At 37.2% G+C, this 19,787-nt stretch overlaps 1 protein-coding gene across 7 annotated transcripts in view; it reads left to right on the forward strand.

The window, feature by feature from the left end:
* CDH18 (cadherin 18) overlaps nt 1-19,787 on the forward strand; it is a 378,826-nt gene that overhangs the window by 186,484 nt on the left and 172,555 nt on the right. For all 7 annotated transcript variants that reach the window (XM_037381369.1, XM_037381368.1, XM_037381373.1 and 4 more), the window contains one exon: nt 5,716-6,194. In XM_037381369.1, the coding sequence (XP_037237266.1) occupies nt 5,967-6,194 (228 nt within the window). In that variant the 5' untranslated portion in view covers nt 5,716-5,966. The remainder of the gene's footprint in view (nt 1-5,715; nt 6,195-19,787) is intronic.

Raw genomic sequence — 19,787 nt, forward strand, 5'->3', positions numbered from 1 at the left:
CGAGGTTTGCCCTTCCCTTGACAATTTCAGCGTACCTACTACATATATTTTGTGTTTAATTTTGTTTCATGATTTTTGTTTTCACTTGATGTTTTCTTTATGTCAGCAGTCCTTATCTTCAACTGTATTAACTGGGTTTCTTACATTTCACAGAAATTGTACTGCTGTTTTTTTACACACATACACAGACACGTGTAAATATAATCTCTGATAGCTTCACATATTAGCTTTAACAGCTTCATCTGTTTCCACTTGAACCTTTCAACTTGCTTCTCTATCTCAAATTTTTTCAGTGACTTTTCAGTTTCTTTGTTGTATCCTATTCTATATTTTCTTCTGTTATTTCTCTTTATGTCTCATTGCTTTATTGGTTTTTGATCTCTTTTTATTTTCTCAATCCTCCCCCCCCCCCCCCCCTTCTCCCCACAACAGAATTTCTGTTGGCTTATATGAAAGAACAAGCTTTATTTTTCAAGGAGGCTTTCTTTTGTGGTTATTTTGATTCATTTGGTAAAAGGGAGTTTATGTAAAATGTACTAGGTGAAATAACAGTCAGATATAATAATACAAATAAATAACAGATTAGCGTAGACATTTTTGGGGTTTTGGTGATTAGAAGTGGTCTTCACCAAAACACTGTGTGTAAGTGTGGAAGAGGTACAAGAAAGAACATCCCTTGACATTATACAGTCATCAGCTGGGTTTGTTGGCTTAGAGGCGAGGCCAGAGCTATCCAATGCTTTTTTTTTTTCTCTGTTTCTATAGGAAACTGAATGAGTTCCAGGATGATAAAGAATAGCTTTCTGAATTGAAATAAATATAAAATCGGCAATAATTTGGGAGTTCAGTATCTCATGCAGTTATCTCACAAATTAAAGGAAATTTCCTTATGCTGTTCAAATGGAAAAGTAGTCCATTTTACCACTTCTGTAAGATCTGTCAATACAGATCTATAGTGTCAAACCATTTCTAGTTTTTGAAGTTGCTATTAAACTATTTTAAGAACACTTTATTTATTTGTTTGTTTGTTTTTAGTCTCACACATAGCTACGATATAAGTACAATAAAGGGGCAAGGCAACAACATGTAAGACAGATTTTAAATGCTTTCCAAAACAGTTTTGACACTACTTTTGTGTGCTGGTTTTGGCTGGGATAGTTAATTTTATTCATAGTAGCTAGCAGTGTTTTTAACACTGGGTAATTTTCACTATTGCTGAGTAATATACAGCATCAAGGCCTTTTCTGCGTCTCACCCCACCCCACTACCAAGTAGGCTGGTGTTGCACAAGAAGCTGGTGAGGGACAGCTGGGACAGCTGATGCCACGTGACCAAAGGGATATTCCATACTGTGTAATGTCATGCTCAGCATATAAAGCTGGGGGAAGAAGAAGAAAGGGGGGACATTTGGAGTTATGGCATTTTTCTTCCCAAGTAACCATTATGGGTGATGGAGCCCTGTTTTCCTGGGGATGGCTGAACACCTGCCTGCCCATGGGAAGCAGTGAATGAATTCCTTGTGTTGCTTTGCTTGCACACGTGGCTTTTGCTTCTCTTATTACTGCCATTGCATCAACCCATGAGTTTTTTCACTTACACTCTTCAGATTGTCTCTCCCATCCCAACGTGGAGGGAGTGAGCAAGTGGCTGTGTGGTGCTTAGTGGGAAGCTGGGGTTAAACCACAACATTTTGTCAGATTGACTAGCATGTGCAGAAGGCACTGTTAAAAAGCACTGAAGATTATATATAACATCTGTATTGCACAAGCTGAGAAATTCATGGTGCCTGATTTTTTCATGTGAGGTTCCGTAGATCAGCTCTACCAGCCGTGGGAAAAGAGACGAGAGACCAGCTGTAGATGAACCATTTGCCTTCATCTACCCAGAAATTTCACTGTTTTCTGCCAATTACCAGAAATCCTCAGGAGTACTGTATATTCTTTTGGCAATCTATGAACCTGTTCTTCAGAAGGATAAAACAAAAAATAACATCCAATTTTTCTTTCTGATACTAGCCCATTGTTCTGTCTTTGGTCTCCAGGTCAATACACCATTATTTCTGCAGTGCTGAAGGAACTTGAACATTGGCAATAGACTAAGCACAGGGAATGCAGAAAGAAATAAATATATTCCTGCCTGATCACTTATATCTAAACAATGATGTTGATTTGAAGCTGGTGGGATTTTGATAATGCAAGAATTTGTTCTGACAGGGAGGAAGTCTAGAGGGCAGAGGGAGAAGTCAAAACGTATACAAGAAATTTAATTTATTACAAGTTCTATAACTATTTGTCACTCTGTCACTGTGGGAATGAAAAGGGTCCCTGAGGGATGTGACAAAAGATGAAGAGAGCTGTGCTGAATGTGCATCTGCAAAACTGACTCATTCAGATGAATTCAAATGTGGTCAATTTGATTACGGGAGATGGGGGACACTGAGATTCAGGAGAAGTCTCTGCTCCTAAGGGTGAACCTCCTCATGATGGTGAAGCATACACATTTTGCATCACTGTGCTCATACTGGTTTCCTGGGAATTCATTATAGTGAGCGTCTGCCACACTAAGCAGTAACTACTCCATTGTAATGATTCCCAGCAATGCGGGTGGAACTTTCCCACCTCATCTTATTTAATTATTTATTTAAATTTTAACTTAGTCTCTCAAGATGCACAACTCGTTTTCGTGAGGGCTCTCAGGAGACAACAATAAGACAAGTCTACTGCAGTTACGTATGTCATTATAACAAAAAACATTGAGCAGGTCACTTAATCTGAAGCTGCAGACAAGAGCACTGAGCTCTCAGCATCTCAGTATGTTAGCTTATGGCAACAATTTAAGGGATTTCAGGAAGTTCATTCCTTTTTTTTTTTTCGGTCAGTCACAGTTCAGGCTTGTCTATTCTTTGCTTTACTCTGTCTTCTGTGTTCAAGGTTCTGTGCACCTGTACTACCCCCTGTAAACAAGCTTTGCTGTCTTCGTGGCAGATTTGAGGTTTCTTTGGGGGGGGGGGGTGTCAGGTTTTTAATGAATGTTTATACTACACCTTTAGTAGGAGGGTTCTGAGCAAGTAAGAATGAGGACCTTTGTGCTGAGCATTAATTAGGCTTTGTTTTTCAAAGATGTTTACCAGAGCGAAAACACTTCAAAGAATCTTCATTGAAAGTCCTTCCTGTTTTAATTGTTGAATTTGTCATAGTGGTAATTGTTCTCCAGGCTTCTCACACAGTTCAGGAACACTTGAGGCCTGAACTTCTAAGCATGATTATAACAGGAAGTAGATGCCAATGTAATCTTTCTTTTTTATTATTTATATTATTACTATTATTTTAGAAAATATTTTTTCAGAATAAATAATTTTTAGAATTTTAATTTTGGGGGCAGGTGTTTAACAGTTAACCTCTGAATTGAGTTGAGTAATATAGTGGTTTTGACCAAATGTAAATGTAATGCCTTCTGGTTAATGTTAATGCTAAGAAGAACAGATATTTTTGAGATTAAGAAGCCATTCATAGTTTGCCACTTTTTTCTTTTTGCTCTAGGTCATATATTACCTAGACTATGAAATAACACAGTTTACAGGCTCCATGTTGGTATTCGCTTATTTTTTCCTATGGATGACTGCTGACAGGGGGGAGAAACAAACTTCTGTGTAATAAATCCTAATTTGTTGGTATCTTCTGCAGTCATTTAGATTTACTCTTTTATAAGGAAAGAATTTCTCACCACCACCATCCCCACAGTTTTTGTAAAGAAAAATTCAGTAATAATGTTTTCAGATACATTTTAGATATGCCATTCTTATAAATCTCAGTGCACTTTATATACCATTTTTAACTTATGCACTGTTTTATAGTCTTATGAACTGGTATTTCCTGAGGTGGAAACAAAGGGAAGAAAAATAATACTTGAATGCATAAAACTGCACCCTTATTATTTTGTGAGGTACTCCTTAATTTTAATGTACGTCTGAAATATAACAATGACTAATCTGTTTAAATAGCTCATCTGTAGATATAGACATCTTTAGAAAGAAATCACATGCCTCAAGGCAAAACCTGATTTCTAGCAAGAATTGGGAAAGAATGCAAAAAGGCAAGGAAACCAAGGAAGTATATAGTTAGAAGCAAATGTGACACCCAGAATGTCTGGATTCTGTCCCTGGCATAACGTAGACTTCATACAATGTATAAGTGTGAAAAATTCCTATTAAATCACATTTGTACTTGAAGAAGGTAATAATACAACATTTTGTATGAATGTGTTCTGAGGTGGGGTATGAAACTTGGTCTTTGTGGGTGTTGAGGGGAGATTACACTGATAGGGAGATAAGAAGCAGGGTAATACTGAATGTCTAAAAATATCTTCCCTCAGTGGAAAATACCATATAGAGTTTGTTTTTTAACTACTGTCCGGCCACAGGAGACTGGAGTTCTTTCACTTCAGCGTAACCCACTGTCCTGAACTGCATAATAGCAATGGAAAATATATCCTTTCTGCTTATTTCTAATGTACAGCAGTTTTGAAGTATCCTTCCATTATTCTGATGAGAAACTGTACTTAAATGAGTACAGAAGAAAGTGTGATTGAGCTTCCAGTATTATTATGGATTTGAAAAGAGCATAAAGGGGAAAAAAACAAACCTGCAGCCAAAAGACAGTTGATAAGCTTCCTTCCACTGCAGTATTTTCCCATCTAATTTCTACATCAATGTTTGGTTCTTCAGAGATTTTGAATTTGTTCTGTTGGGTTCCCATGAAATTTAGTAACAAAGTTAGTTTAATTGTGTTTCTGTTTACATAACTTGTGACGGCTTTATGATGCTCAAACAAAGCCAATATTGGAAGAAAGTTCTAATTTTTGTACGTTTAGTTGCATGTTTTGCGATTCCTGATTGACTGATTGTTGATATTTTCAGATAACTGAACAAACGATTACTTTAGGGTAACTATTTCTCTGAGGTTGAAGAGTTATTTTGTTTCATTCAAGGTACTTTGCTTTAAGCGCTACATTAACTTCCATGTCCATTTGCACATTTTACTATTGCAGTATAAAAAATATATATTTTCCTTTTTGAAGTTGAGAAAATATTGTCATTGTGAACTTAGATGCTTTTATAAATGTAATACCGATCATCTAAACAACCTGAACTTTCTGTCAGTATGAAATAATTTTGTGAGGTTCTGGTATGATGTTGGTTGGAATTTATGTAAAGTACAGGGTGTAAAAGTGCACATTTTGACTCAGAGTTCCTGTCAGTATGTTCTAATAGTGACTCAGAGTTCTCAAAGCCTGTTTTGGAGGCTTTCCTTAAAAATTGATCATAGCCTTGGTATTTTTCACCATGTTGGATCTCTGTACAGAAGATCAAGAACTCATGTGAAATGAATCACTATCTAATGACACTGTAGCCATGACTTTATTTTACTGTGAGACCAGGTCAGTGATTTGCCAGTAATGGCCAAAGGAATAGTCCTGAATCATCCAATTTTTCATAATGTGAATGTTCTCATAGCTTGGAAGAGCCATGCTAATTCTTAAGGTACTTTAAAAACAACCTGGAAACGCTTTTACAGGAAGGATTGAAAAGAAATTTTAGTTACGATGAGAGTCTTTGAAAGACTGGTTAGTGCAGCTGTGAGTGTAATCTAAGGTCAGAAACCTGAAAATTTCTGGTTTTAGTGATGAGTAAGTGGCTTTTTTTTCTTTCTCTATTAGATAGAAAATGGTCGGCAGTGGAACTCTTGTGAAGACCTCAGAAGAAATATAATTTTTTCCAGTCAGCTTTTCATAATGTAAATATAATTTGAGCTTTCCCAAATGGGCAGCTAAACCATGAACAAGCAGAAAAAAACATTTTGGACTGTATTTCTGAACCAGGCTTCACCTTCTGTCTTGGGAACTTATTAAAGGATTACAGCTGAAAAAGACAAGAGAAAGAAAACCTTCAACAGGAAGCTTATCCTACAATGAGAATTACAAGTACATCTTGTATCTGCCCAGTCCTAGTTTGTCTCTGTTTTGTGCAGAGGTGTTATGGAGCTGCTCACCATGGCTCCATCAAGGTGACTAGAAATCAAACCAAACACATAGAAGGTGAAACAGAAGTACATCATCGTCCCAAGCGTGGATGGGTGTGGAATCAGTTCTTTGTTTTAGAAGAACACATGGGACCAGATCCTCAGTATGTAGGAAAGGTAAGGCCATTGTCTTATTCTTGGTTTTGGTTTTCCCGTTTGCTGAAATGTGCCATTGATAGAAGAAAAACAGGTACCTCCTTAGATGGCACCTCCTTTTTTAAAGGAGGACACCTCTTGGATTGCTACAGGTATGCACAATGAATTTGCCAATTGTCTATGTATAATTTCTCTGTTTATTATTAAAAAAAAATATATATATAAATAGGACAAAGATTTTAAAATATGATAAAATAGCATTTTTTTCTTAGCTCAGCTAAATGTTTCAGTGAGTGCAGCTGATCCTTTTACATCAGGTTCTAGAACCTCAAATGCATGGGGCTTAACTATGTCACTGCTAAAGACTTTGCCAGACTATTTCAGAACAAGATTCAGTTCTACTTCAGGGAATATTATAAATACAGTCTAAGCTCTATAGGGTAGTCATTCCACTTTGAGGTTAGGGTGGAAAAGGGCTCCTCCAAAGGTGTGTTACTTGTTGCAGTTCCTCAGAAGCGTGTGAGAACAAGCATCCCTGCATTTATGTTTTGACATATATAATGAGCTTCAGGCATAAAGCTCATGCTGATGCAGTTGTAGGCTGGCCAAATGAAGTCTAGTTTATCATGTGTAATGTTGTTTGTATAGCTTGGGTTTTAAATTTCCATTAAAATAACACAAAACTGTATATATAGCTTTATTGCAAGATATATGACAGATGGAGCTTTTCTCCCCCTTGAATACTGTCTTTCAGCTTTATGATAGAATTTTTTATTGCATAATCTAGTTGAGTCTTGATTTCCGTAATGAAAATTGCAAAAAACATTGAATATGAGGGGTAAAGAAACATGGTTAATGGGAATGAAGACATGGAAAAGGAATTAATTCCTTTTTAGTTTGCCTTCAGGTTGAGAATCCTGAAAATTCTATCTTAGAGTGTTAAAAATATCCAAGGAAACCGGTAGCTTCTGAAATCACAGATGTCTGGTAGCAAGGGCTTTCAAATTTGAACAGGGGCTTTCAAATCTGAACTAAAAATAGCAAATGGAGCATCTGTATTTAAGATACTGTTAACACAAAGACCAAAAAAACCCCATTTAGTTATGCCAACCTTGGTAGAATACCAAGTATTTCAGCATAGTGAAAGTTGTTGAGATTTGTGCAGAAAATGTAAACTGAGGAAGGGCCTTTCTAAGTGGAAATAGTGGGTTGCATTGAAAGAGAAACTTTTAGAACAGGTAAGGGGATGAGGAGATACATTACCAAGCCCATCTTAGATTAATTAATATTTTCATGACTGATTTTTGAATAGAAGAAACATTTTACAAACATGTTGCTGATGCAAAGCTATGCAGGAAAATTAAAATGTTGTCTGGAAAGAGCTAGGTAGCGTGAATAAGGTTTGGATATGGAGATACAGAGTAAATTTCAGGACCACAATGTGGTAAGGCTCTTACAGAACAATATCATGCATTTCTGTTATACACTACTGTTGCCAGTTGTAAGTGACAGAGGAAGAGAAAGATCTGGTCACCAGATTAATTATTGCTTCTACTGTCATATCTTGAAGGTAAATATGATACTAAGCTGCAAAAGCTGAGATAATCTAAATAGTGTTTAAGTGATACTGAAGCCATTGTGGGAGATAATGTTGACCTGTTTACTGCTCTGATTACTTTTGGCCAAGAGAAATGAATTTATATACGAAGCTATACAGAGAAAATTGAATGCTATGGTTGTGGTGGTGGTGGAGAATAAAGTATAATTACTCCCCCAAACAGTGGAAAGCACATATTATTCTATAAATACATTTCAGACCACAAGGGAAAGAGAAGAGCTATTTAAGTTGATTTGCCTTTTTTCTTGAAAAAAATGAGGTTTTGGTGGCCATGGCTTAATTTAGAATGGAAATAAGAAAACAAGTCAGAATCCTGAAAGAGTCTACTAGTAGGAAGAGTGAAAACAAAAATCCAAAGACATTTCAAAGTAAAACATGCTCATCTTTATGAAAGCACTAACAGACATGACTGCATGCAAGAACATAGGTCTGGATTCAGTGAGCTGAAGGATGGTCCCTTTCAATTTCGTGTTCCTGGGATAGCATTATATACCTTCTTTCATCCTCTGACCATGATATTAATGCTACAGTTACAAACGTCAATGAATAAGATTTCTTTTAATCCTTTGTGGTTAGAATGTGGCTACATGCCTTGTTTGGGAACATTTCTTCCTCTGCACTTACCTTTTTTTTCCCCTTTTCCTCAAAGAATTCCCTGTGCTGTTCATAATTTTCTGCTCCGAGTATTTCATGTTAGTAAGCTCATTTTTGCACAAGCTTTGTGGAACTTAGAAGCATCTGTACTCTATTTCCCATTTGTTTTAGTGATTCTGATGACCTGATTTATTGCAAAGCTCAATCATATTAGCTTAAGCATGTATTTTTAATTCAGAAAAAAAGGAAAGCCCGGCTGAGCCTGACATAATAGTAATAATTAGCAAAATTTCAGTAGTGGTCATTGTGCATGAGTTCCTTTTCATTCTGAAAAATCGCGGTTTTACTGATGTTGCATTTAATTGTACACACTTCATTAAGGTCTCAATTCTACATGCCTTTAATTTGACAAGAGGGTTTCATGCAAAGCCCCTCAGTTTATGAAGGAAGGCTATATGAGGGGTGCCATTTCATTCCAGGCTTCTGTTATGTGGCAGCATGCTATCAGTTCTGTCAGTTACTAATCCTGTAGAAGACTGCTTCACTGGTGAGAGTTTTGCCATTTGAGATCTGTCCTTTCACATTTTTCACACCCAGTTTGGGAGTAACATCACAGAAAGCAGAGTCGTTATGTACGATACTGTTATAATGATTACAGTCATTGTCATGGAAATGCACACCAAGGACAAGAATAGGGTAGGCCTGCAATGAAAATGGTAAGGTTTCACATTCTTATTGTGAAGTGGCTGTCAAGAGGATGGATTAATTTACTGCCGTCATCTGTTATACAGCAAGTGTTAGGACAACAAGTCATCATTCTATTTTAATATAAAGCATATCCCCGTTCCTGTAGTCATTATTTCTTTTCTCTAAAAATGTCATTTGGAGACTGGAAATCTGTATAAAATTAATCTGTGTTTGCCATAGTCAGAAGGTTTTTATAGGAACATGGCAAAACACAGGTCCTAGAAAAACGAGGTTGTGGTAGGAAGGAGAAATTATCCTTTTGTAGGTGTTGAGTATTTTCTGTGGTTATGGGATTATTGAAACTGTTCCCTGCTGTTGCACTGGGGATAGGTTTTTGATGTTTCAGTGTATGTTTTCCTGAACAAACAACTCCAAATACAGTTTTGTGTTAAAAAAGTTATCTTTAAAGAATATAAAACTACAATGACTTATTCTTCTAAAATGATGGATTATTTGGGGAGGGTTTCTTGAAAACTTTCCAATAATCAATAGTGTCTAACAATGCTAGTTCTGACAGACTCCTCATCTGTGGGTGCAAGTATGTGTGTGGGGGGTACAATGAAGAAACTGGAAATTTGATTAAGTGGGAACAAGTATCCTTGTCTCAATTAAGCAGTTTTAATGCACAAAACCGAGCTATCAGCTACATGAGACTTCCTGACTTCTGCATCTCTCTGACAAAAATTATTCTAATGAAAACATAGCTGTGAGCGCCGGAAGGGGCAGGGTTAGTGAATGCAACGTGGTCTGGTGAGGAGTTCGGTACTGACTGCACCAGCTCAGAGGAACAATAATTCTCCTGAGAAAACGGGGGAAAAAAATTCCTCATATAGGGCTGCAAGCGTTAACATATCTCAGTTGCCATGGCTGATATAGTTTGCATTTCTCTCACATTTTCTGCATGCTTCCAGGTTAGATAATTCATGTGTCAGGATATAGAAAACAAATAACAAATAAAGAATTTTAGGAAAGAAGAGAAACAGAGTACATGTTTCAATCCATAACATTCTTCATTTTGAATTTTCACACCTCTCTGTCTCCAGAAGTCTGTTTCTTCTGATATTTCTAAAAAGTGACTTGCACTGGAAGCAGATCTTAACTACGCATTCACTGTTCTTTTTACTTTGGAGAGAAAAGTAAATGTGCAGTGGTAATGGGAAAATCAGTGTTGGTTTGAGGCTGAGTGAGTCATGCTATTAGAAGGAATAGCACAGGAATATAACAAACAAGACTGACACTTGATTTCTCTGTGGAATCTCTGAAATACTAAATATATACCTCTTAATCCACTTCAGATGTCCTCCGAAGTTAAATAGGAATGGGTTTTCATGAAAAAACACACAGAGTTGAATATGCGTGCATTTTTCTTCACAAATTTGGGGGATAGGGGAGTGACAATTTACTTAGTTCTTACATTTCACATACCTGAGTTCAAAAACACTTTCGGATTTGTGTTGATGGGGGAGATAAGGAAGTATGGAACAGTTAGAAATGAGTGTGAATACAGGAAGGGGAAGAGGAAAATAACAGTTTTAAAAATGCCCAGAAATGATTGGACTGGAAGTTAGATTAGGAAGCATATCGCAGGTCTTTTGTTGCATTTGCAAGATAGTAATTCTAGTAATTTGTTATTTTACTCTTTGAAACAGAAATACAGCATAACAGAGTTGTCATTCAAAATTCTGTTTCACATGCGGTGACATGTCATTGCAATAAATTAGTTCTAATACAGTAAAGTTAATCTAATCTTCCCTGATCATATCAATTTCACATCTCAGATTTAATGACAGTAAGGGGAAAATAAGTATACCTTAGTAAAAACAGAAGTGGAGTTCTACAATTAAAGTGCCTCTATGCAATGTCAGAGGCATACGTAAAATAAAGCATATCATGCTTCAGCATTTTACATATAAACAAACAGTTCAAAACTTTATTCTGATAAAAAAGTGTTGTTCTTTTGTGATAAAGAAAATGAAAATGTAGATCTAAAGATTTTACATATGGCTTGTTACCCATTTTCATACCTTCGTAAAAAAGCATACAAGTGGCTTAGCATCTAGAATAACACACATCTCATTTTCTACCTTTTAGCTTGCCAGTCTCACAAGTAATTATTTAGATGAAATCATTTTCTCTATAGGTATTTAAAACGTGGTAACAATAGCAACCTATATAGCACAGATTTTTCAGTTCTTTTATGTACTTTAGTTGCTTCTTTAAAATTTTATACTACAATAGACCTATGTAGAAAATAAAAAGGAGAGGGATTTTGGCTCAGCAGTCTTTAATTTCACATATTTCATGTGTCTAGTGTGAAAAAGATTAACTTTTTATTTCTTCCAGGGCTCTTAGAAAGGGAAAAGTTGAACACTGAATGAATACACTTAATATTTCAGCAAAGATTTAGCTTCACGATTTTTAATGCCATTTAAGACTGATATGTCTCCAGCTTCTTCCAAAGGACCTCTCAGCAAATCTGTGCAAGACTGAGATTATAGGTCTTTGCACTGAAAAAGTAGAAGTTTGTATATTTAACATATCCCCTTTCATTTAAAAAAACACCCCAACATAACAAACCAAAAAACCACTCCTTGGTGTGACGGTTTCTCCATAGGTCACTGACTTCAGATTTTATAGTACTTTCTCTTTACTTCTGTCTTATGGTTTTCTGCTCTCTGATTACTCAAAATCATGTTCTTCCCAATTACAGCATTTTCATTGCATTAGACTGCTAACCTCAGATTTTACAGTACTTTTAATCTGTTTTGAACTTTTTATGCTTTTCCGCTCTCTGGTTGCTCAGGTCCTAATTCTTGTCACCCTTACTGTTGCTAAATAACGTTTTGATTCAGTGCCATCAGAGTTGGTGGAAAGCTGACACTGATCATATAGGACAGTGCAGATTTTTTTATTCTCTTTTCTGTCTCCCACAGTTGCTCAGGGAGCAGCCTTACCAAGAAACAGAGGAAATTTGCCCTTTCCATCTTAACTACTGTGATCAAATCTGAGATCACTATTGCACATTATATGGTCCTATAATCACGTTAGCCATCTTGTTTTCTACTGTATTTTTACAAAAAGATAACTCAAGACTGTTGTGAACCTAAACACTTTTCAAAATAAAAATGCACACGTGTAGTTGCTTTTTATGAGTTCTGTTGACACAGACAGCCCCCGCTGCTGCCTCCATGCTGATAGTAGTCCTAGCTTTATTCAACAACTGTTAGTTGGTTACTTTTTGAGAGGTTGAGTGCACATTACTCAAGTTCTGCAAGTCACAGAATGCTGTGGCTCTTCAGATTGTTTTTATTACTTTTAAAGTGGAATCTCTCAACATTCAAAGTTTATTTGGGGGAAAATCAAACTCGAGAGAAGAGAGTGCTTTCATCAGCCTGGTCAGTTTAACTTTCCTCTACCGTGTTCAGTTGTATCTAGAGGTTTCCTGAAGCACAGCACTGGTGCTGCAGCCCTTGGACAGAAAATGGCTGCGCACAGACTGACAAGGGCAGTGTGACCTAACAGACCAACCAAACAGAAAAGCATGAATGTGTACCAAAGACCTAATCCAAAAACATGGGATAAAGTGTTTACCTGGTTTAACTTCACTTAAGTCTGATTTAAAGAACGAAGTCAAAATTTCTTAGTGACTGAGTATCCTTTATTGGCAGCACTGGATGCACGGGGGATCCTTCCGCCTAACGTGCATGTCTAAAGTAACTGTCTATCTTATATTTATACAATAAAACAATGAATATTCAATTAACGCCTATACGTATTCATTACCTAACCCCGCCTACTCTCGCTTTGTATGTTAATTAGCTTATCAGTCCTTTGTGCTTAAGCAAATTGCTCCAAGAATTGTGGGCAGGGGTCTTCATGACACGGGCGGTGGTCTCTGGGAGGAAGGCCGTAGGTCTTCCTCATGGTGTACTTTTCACCTTTTGCCTGGTATGTGATGGTTTTGCAAGTTTGCAGTGTTCTTATCGGTCTGAGCTAATTTATGTCCTTGTCGACCATCTGTTTCTTCTGCTTGTTTCTTTTAGTCGCTCCCTCTAGATAGCTTAGAAACAGGCCCCTTGTTAGAGAAAGTTAAAGAAAGAGAAACAGACTCCTTCTTTCATCAGTTATTTCATTAATTATTTCTTTCAGACTATGGTTACATGACCTAATTACTATACCTACATTCTTTGAGTAAATATAAGTTCTTAGCCTTGGTACAGGGCTGTACAGAGGATTTCATAGCAGCTTTTGTTGTGCAACTACTAGTTTCATTAGAATGTATTTCTTATATTCATTATATTTTAACTACAAGGTTTATTCTATCCTAAAGTGAATTCATACAATATCAAGTCAATGTGGAATTGCACCAAGAAGAAACTTGTTTTTTTATGTCAAAACACTGACATTGATCTGCTATGTTAAAGCAGTAACTGTTTTTGTGGGGAAGCTTTATACAGTCTGTTGGTTCCATATTGCAAAATGTTGCTGTGTGGAGAATGTTATTTCAATTAATGGTTCAAAACAGTTTTGTCAAGGTGATCTAATCTTGCCCACGATTCTTGTGGACTGGAAAAGTCTGTGTAAAACTTGATGTCTCTTTTTTTTTATTTATTCTTTACATTTTACCTTTTTGCAATTTTGACACACCAGCACCTGAAGTTCTGTGACTTTTACATTTTTTTGACATTGCACACTGCCGGTGAAACCAACATCTTTTAGATGGAACTGCCATTTCTCATTTAAATGTTTTAGCAGCAGTTGTTTGTGGGGAAAGCCAGCCTTGTTCCTACCTAGCCTTGTTCCTTCCATTGTTCTGATTTTCATCATGTTTTGGTTTTACACGGCGGGGTGCGGAGGGGAAGGGGGCAGCCCTGTGAGGCGGTGCCGGGGCTGCCCCGTGCCGGGCACAGCCGGTTCCAGCCGGTTCCAGGCGGCTCCACCGGCCCCAGCGCAGGGCACAGCTGAGCCCCGCAGCCACGGGCGGGCGCCTCGGGGAAAGCCGGGCTGAGAAAGGGCAAAACGGTGCCCGGCAGCCAGGGCTGAGGGCAACGGGGTGAGAAACAGCCCGGCCAGCCCCGAGGGGGGAGCGGGAGGGGGCAGGGGGCTCCGGGCGCCCCCGCACAGACGCCCCCGCGGGCCCGGGGCAGCCCCCGGCGGGCGGGTGGTTCCCTGCGGCCCCTGGGAAGGGCCCAGCCGGAGCTGGGCACAGCTGAGGAGGAAGGGGGGCAGAGAGGAGCTGCTGTGAGCGTCCCCCATTCCCCACCCCGTGTACCCTTGGAAGGAAGAGGAGTCAGGAGTGAAGGTGAGCCTGGGAAGAAGGGCGGTGTGGGAGAAAGGCTTTTTTTTCTTCTTCTTCTTTTTTTTTTCCTCTCACTATCCTACTCTGTTTTAATTGGCAGTAAAATAAATGCGTTTTTCTCATGTTGAATATGTTTGGTAATTGGTCAGTGATCTACCTGTCCTCATCTCATACCATGAGCTATTTTCCCTCTTATTTTCTCCCATGTCTCACTGAGGAAGGGGGAGCGAGAGAGCACTTGGGTGGGTATCCAGCAGGCAGCCACAGATGACCCACCACAAAGTTGGTGTCCTACAGCTTGCTTTCTCATTAATTTCATGTTTAACTTATGCCATACTCTGTATGCATTGCTTCTGTCAATCGTTATATCAAAATTATGTAAAATACCAAAATATTTAGTTTTATTAAAAAAAACAAACAACACAAAACCCCAAAACCAAAACCCCAACAAAACAGTAGTTGTGTCAGTTACATCCATAATAAGATGTAGCAATGAGGAAATAAAGATAATTCTACACTATTTTATATTCATCCTGAACTTGGTAACTTCATTTTTGGAGATACTTGCCAGCTAATCTTAAATCAATGAGTGATGAAGCTGAAGTTATGCTGAGAAAGTCATGAAATAGCATGACCGTTACTTCTCAAGTACCTTCTCAAACTTACTTTAAAGAGGTGCTCATTCATGTTCATTGCCTGTATAACTTTTCACAACCACATGCTTGTTGTGTTTTTAAAGATGTTGCTACATCATTTGGCTATTCAATATATTTTACCAATTAATTTGAGATGTATTTATAAAAGGAAGTGTTAGTTAGACTTTCACTTGACTTGTTTATATAATGACAGGAACACTTCTTAAATGATTGAAACTTTAGATTAAATATTCCTGTCATACCAAGATACAAAGATTTTAAAAGTCCAGGAAGATGAACATGAGGATTAAGCAAAGAGAATGCATATCACCACAGTTGGGTATTTTCTCCTTTTTTTTTTATTTAGAACAATGTGACAAATGAAACCATGTAAAACATGCCTTAGCAGGAAGATACCCTCTTTTTCTAAAGGTGGAGATGTCTGTAAAAGAACAGGGATTTCAGGTCTAGCAGCTTATTAATTCATCTCAAAATGCAGGAAAAAAGGAGTACGAGACTGTAGTATTCCTAGACTCATAGTGACGTTTACAGAGGGTTATTTATGCAGTGTATTCTGTAAGGCACTAAAGGGAACGACTCATTGGCTGGTTTTGAATGTTGCCTTCTCAGCAGTTGCTGCTTTGCCTTATTAGGTGCTTCGCCTACACGTCATCTTTCAGTTGTTGTATCAAAATTATGTGTAATGCTAAAATTGTAATTCTTTGTGTTCTAGATGACATGCACAATTTTTAATGACAAAAAATTTTCAGACAATACGAAGTAAAGCAGGAGATCAGAGGTTTAAATTTAAAACTTATCCATTGTTTATAATAATGTAACACAGAGTCTGTGAAACTAAAACCACAGTGGTGAATTTTCAGTTTAATCACCTTTCTAAATATGTAATTTCTAAAATTCATAGGTTTGTGAGGTTTTTTTCTAGTTGTAGTGGAAAACACCAGCATGTAAAAATAAGAAAGCAGTGTTTTCAGGTTTTCTTCATGGGTTTTCTGCTTATCAGGATTAACTCTAGTTGGTTCTTGACAAACATTTTTCATTTAAATAGTTATTCTCAGAAGTTTATCAGCTGCAACTTAAAGAATATATTGTAAGTAACAATGAAAAGAACACAAACACTTCTGCTTGGAAAGAAAATGCAGAGGTGATACCAGCATTCAGAATATGCTCAACAATTTACAGTCAAGAACCTGAGCAGAGTTAAATCTGCATGTCCGGGGTTAGAACAGAATACCTTTAAAGTCATCTTTTGTATTGTGTGTGTGTATATACACACACACAAACTGTGATATTGGGTCCATTTGCTGAAGAGTCTATTCCATTCAGAATCTGGATGAGGTTTTCTAAAAGACAGGTTGCTTGTGTGGAGCTGTTCGAGGCAGGAGATAGGACAGTTGGAAAGATGTCTCTCTGCAGAATGGTATTATTAAAGGACTTGGAGAATAAGCTCACCAGAAGAGATTGTTGTAAGTCTGTTATTCAAGAGTAGCAGTGTAGGTGTCCTGTATGTTGAACATTTGTATCGAACCTTCATTTTTCCTTTTAGAATAGTTTGAAATTTTCCATTAGGTTACAAACAATTCCTAGTCATCAGGGATGATAGTTTATATTCATAAATTTAGACTTGGGATTTACCTTGCGTTTAGTGTATAATTAATTTGTGGGGCATGGGGAATCGATATGTCCTTGTCTGTGGTGGTGTCAGATATGTGTAACCTTAACTGTTGCCAAAAATGTATTTGTTTGGTTTGTTATCTTCCAGTGAATTGGCATACTAGATACTTAAGGTATCAGTATAAATAATACAATCTGTCAAAGTCTCATATTAAAACCATACAAATAATTACATTTCTGCTGAAGAGATCTTTTCATATTAGTTAGAAGACCTACTTGAGCCATTCTTGTGATAATGTGTTGATAATAAAAGAGTGCTATCCACAAACAGAACCATTCCTTTAACTCGGGAAAACCTGTTTAGGAAGCGTTTTCTGTATATGTCTCTCTGCAGAATGTCTCTACCAAACAAATAGAAAAGCTTGTAATTAATATAAATATAGTATCTTTTCAAATACATGGCCCGTTTTTATTTTTAGTAAGCTTTTAATATGTTTGTATGTGCTATATTTATTTTGCTACTTAATTTTAATTATAAACTTTAATTGTAAAATTCAATGCTATCCTAAAGAGGTATCATTTTGGACCTGCTAAAATATTACATAAGCAATGTTTCCACACCCTTGGTATATGAATATTTTCTATTTGAAAGCCTTGAGTCAAATCATGACAACATAACCATTTCAACAAATCGGAGAGCATCTGTGTGGATGTTTCAGATGTAATATTAACACTACAAGAACATTGTCCTTACCCTGCTGCCTGGAATAACAAAGCTGCTGCTGACATGTTGAGGGTGTTCAGGTAATTCTAAGACAGGAAAAATGGAGCAGTAATGGGGAACTTCACTTACTCCCTGGAAGGAAGGATAAATTTTACATTGAGGTTGAAAGGGTCTAACCGTAATAAATGATAGCTTCATAAACTATATAGTTATCAAATCTCCAAAAGGAGAACTAATGGTAAACTTGGCCTTAAGTAATGCTGAAAGCAAATGCAGGGCACCTGCCAGAAAGGCGTGAAGGGCTAAAGGAAGTTGGAATGACTAAATAGCACAGTACAGAGGGCAAATAAAGGCAGAGTCTTTTAAGAAGTGTGCTTGTTTCCAAATGAGAGGAATAGAAAGGACTGAGAAATCTTGCATGTTAATTGTAAAGCACAGCAACCCATCAAAGAAAGTTTGAGGAAAAACTTGTAATGAAAAAAAAATACTCTTCTTTAGAAACATCAGGATGAGGAGGACTACCAGAAAGTCTTGGGCCAAAAGGCAGTTGGGGTATAAAAGTTATAAAGGGAGAAAAACAAGGCAGAAAGCTGAAAGAATTTAAATATTTTTTTACTGTGGGAGACCCTGGGGAGCACAGCAGACATTTTCTGAGGAATGCATCAAAGAAAGAATCTCAAATTGAGGTGCTGTGGAAGAGGCTTTGGTACAAATCAGCAAATGAACAGGATGTGTGATTCATAAATCACATGCACCTAGTGCAGTAATCCAAGAAGAAATACCTAACCCAATAACTTTAGTTACTAATATCTAAAACTACGTTGATATCTGGGAACCAAAGTGTGCAGTGGTATCAATATAACAAACAAACAAAAAAAACTCAAAAAAAAAGCACCCAAACCTGGCTTGTGGGAAAAGAAATGCCATTTCACATTTGAAACTTTGTGGAAAGCGGGGTGAATAGCCAGGTGAAAAAATTGCATTAATTATAATAAGCTATTGAGAACAATAAATAGGAGAGACCAACCATAAAGAAATGCAATACAGGGATCCTCCAAGAGTGACTGAAATTCAATACAAATAAGTGTAGAATGGGGCACATGAGCAGCAGCTGAGTTGAGCAGTTTTAACTGAGTTGACAAGTACCACTCATTAACAAGACTGTAAGGTTATATGGGGCTGTAAGATAAACCTCCATCAACTAAGTGCTTAGAAACAATCCGATAAACAACTGAATATGAGAAACCAGGAAGGGGGAAAATAGAACCAACACACCACCAAGAATCTTACTGTATAAATCCACAGGGCACCTGTGTTTCAAATGCAAAAGATAATCACAATGTTCTTATCCTTTCCCCCAGTCTAGCAAAAGCAACATTTCTGTGAAGGGCTACAAGGGTGATCTAATGTATAGAACAGTTTCTGTATGAGAAGCGACTAATTAGACTGTCAACAGTCACCTTTATTTGAGAAACTCCATATTTTCTATTAATAACTTCAATTCTCGATTTAAAGTGTTTATTTACAGCTTTTGTGTTTCTGAGTACAGGATTCTTTGTGGGAAGGAACTGCTTTGCTGTTGTGGAAGTAGTGTGAGGAACACCTGATTAGGGGAGGGCTCTTCTGACTGAAAAAGAGACAAAGTGGGTTGGATAGTTGCCTAGACAGTCAGGAGTACTGTGAGGAATGTGAATCAGGAATGATTTTTCACTTTACTTTCCTTCTCTCCCATAAGCAGTAGGAGTCATCCCAAAAATATGACAGACTAGAAACAAAGAAAATAATGCAGTTCTTCATGTATGAAATTGGTAAAACTGCTTAGTATGGGATGGTTTGATGTTTAATGCCACATCGGTGTTCCTAAGTAGTTTCTCAATAATGAATTGAAGTAATTCAGCAGATAAAACGCACGGCATGTTGAGATTAAGAGCAATCCACAGTTTCACAGAAAATCTATGCATTCAATAAGTCAGAGCTGCATATCCATAAATGGATAGCTGAGCTTTGGCTCAGATAAATATTAAGAAAAATCATGTTTGCCGTGCACACACCTATATCACAAGGATTTCTTTTCAACTATTATTGCAAGCTTGATTGTGTTGGAGGCTGTTACTGATGAACTCAGCATTTCCAGTCCATTCTCCCTTCTTAGATAACTTATCTTGCACATGTCTATAATACCATGAGTAAATCTTGTTTTAAGTTTCATTTGGAGGAGGTAGTTTCTCCATTTTTCCTCTATATTGTAAGAAATCATTGTGGCATGTTTCTTTCAGAGCACAAGAAATACATTCATTATAGGTAATTTTCATAATTAAAGCAAACTAGCAATTTACAGTGACTCATTCAAGGTTTGTTTTTATTT

The sequence above is a fragment of the Falco rusticolus genome, chromosome 3 (genome assembly GCF_015220075.1).
Source record: "Falco rusticolus isolate bFalRus1 chromosome 3, bFalRus1.pri, whole genome shotgun sequence".
NCBI classification, from domain to species: Eukaryota; Metazoa; Chordata; class Aves; order Falconiformes; family Falconidae; genus Falco; species Falco rusticolus.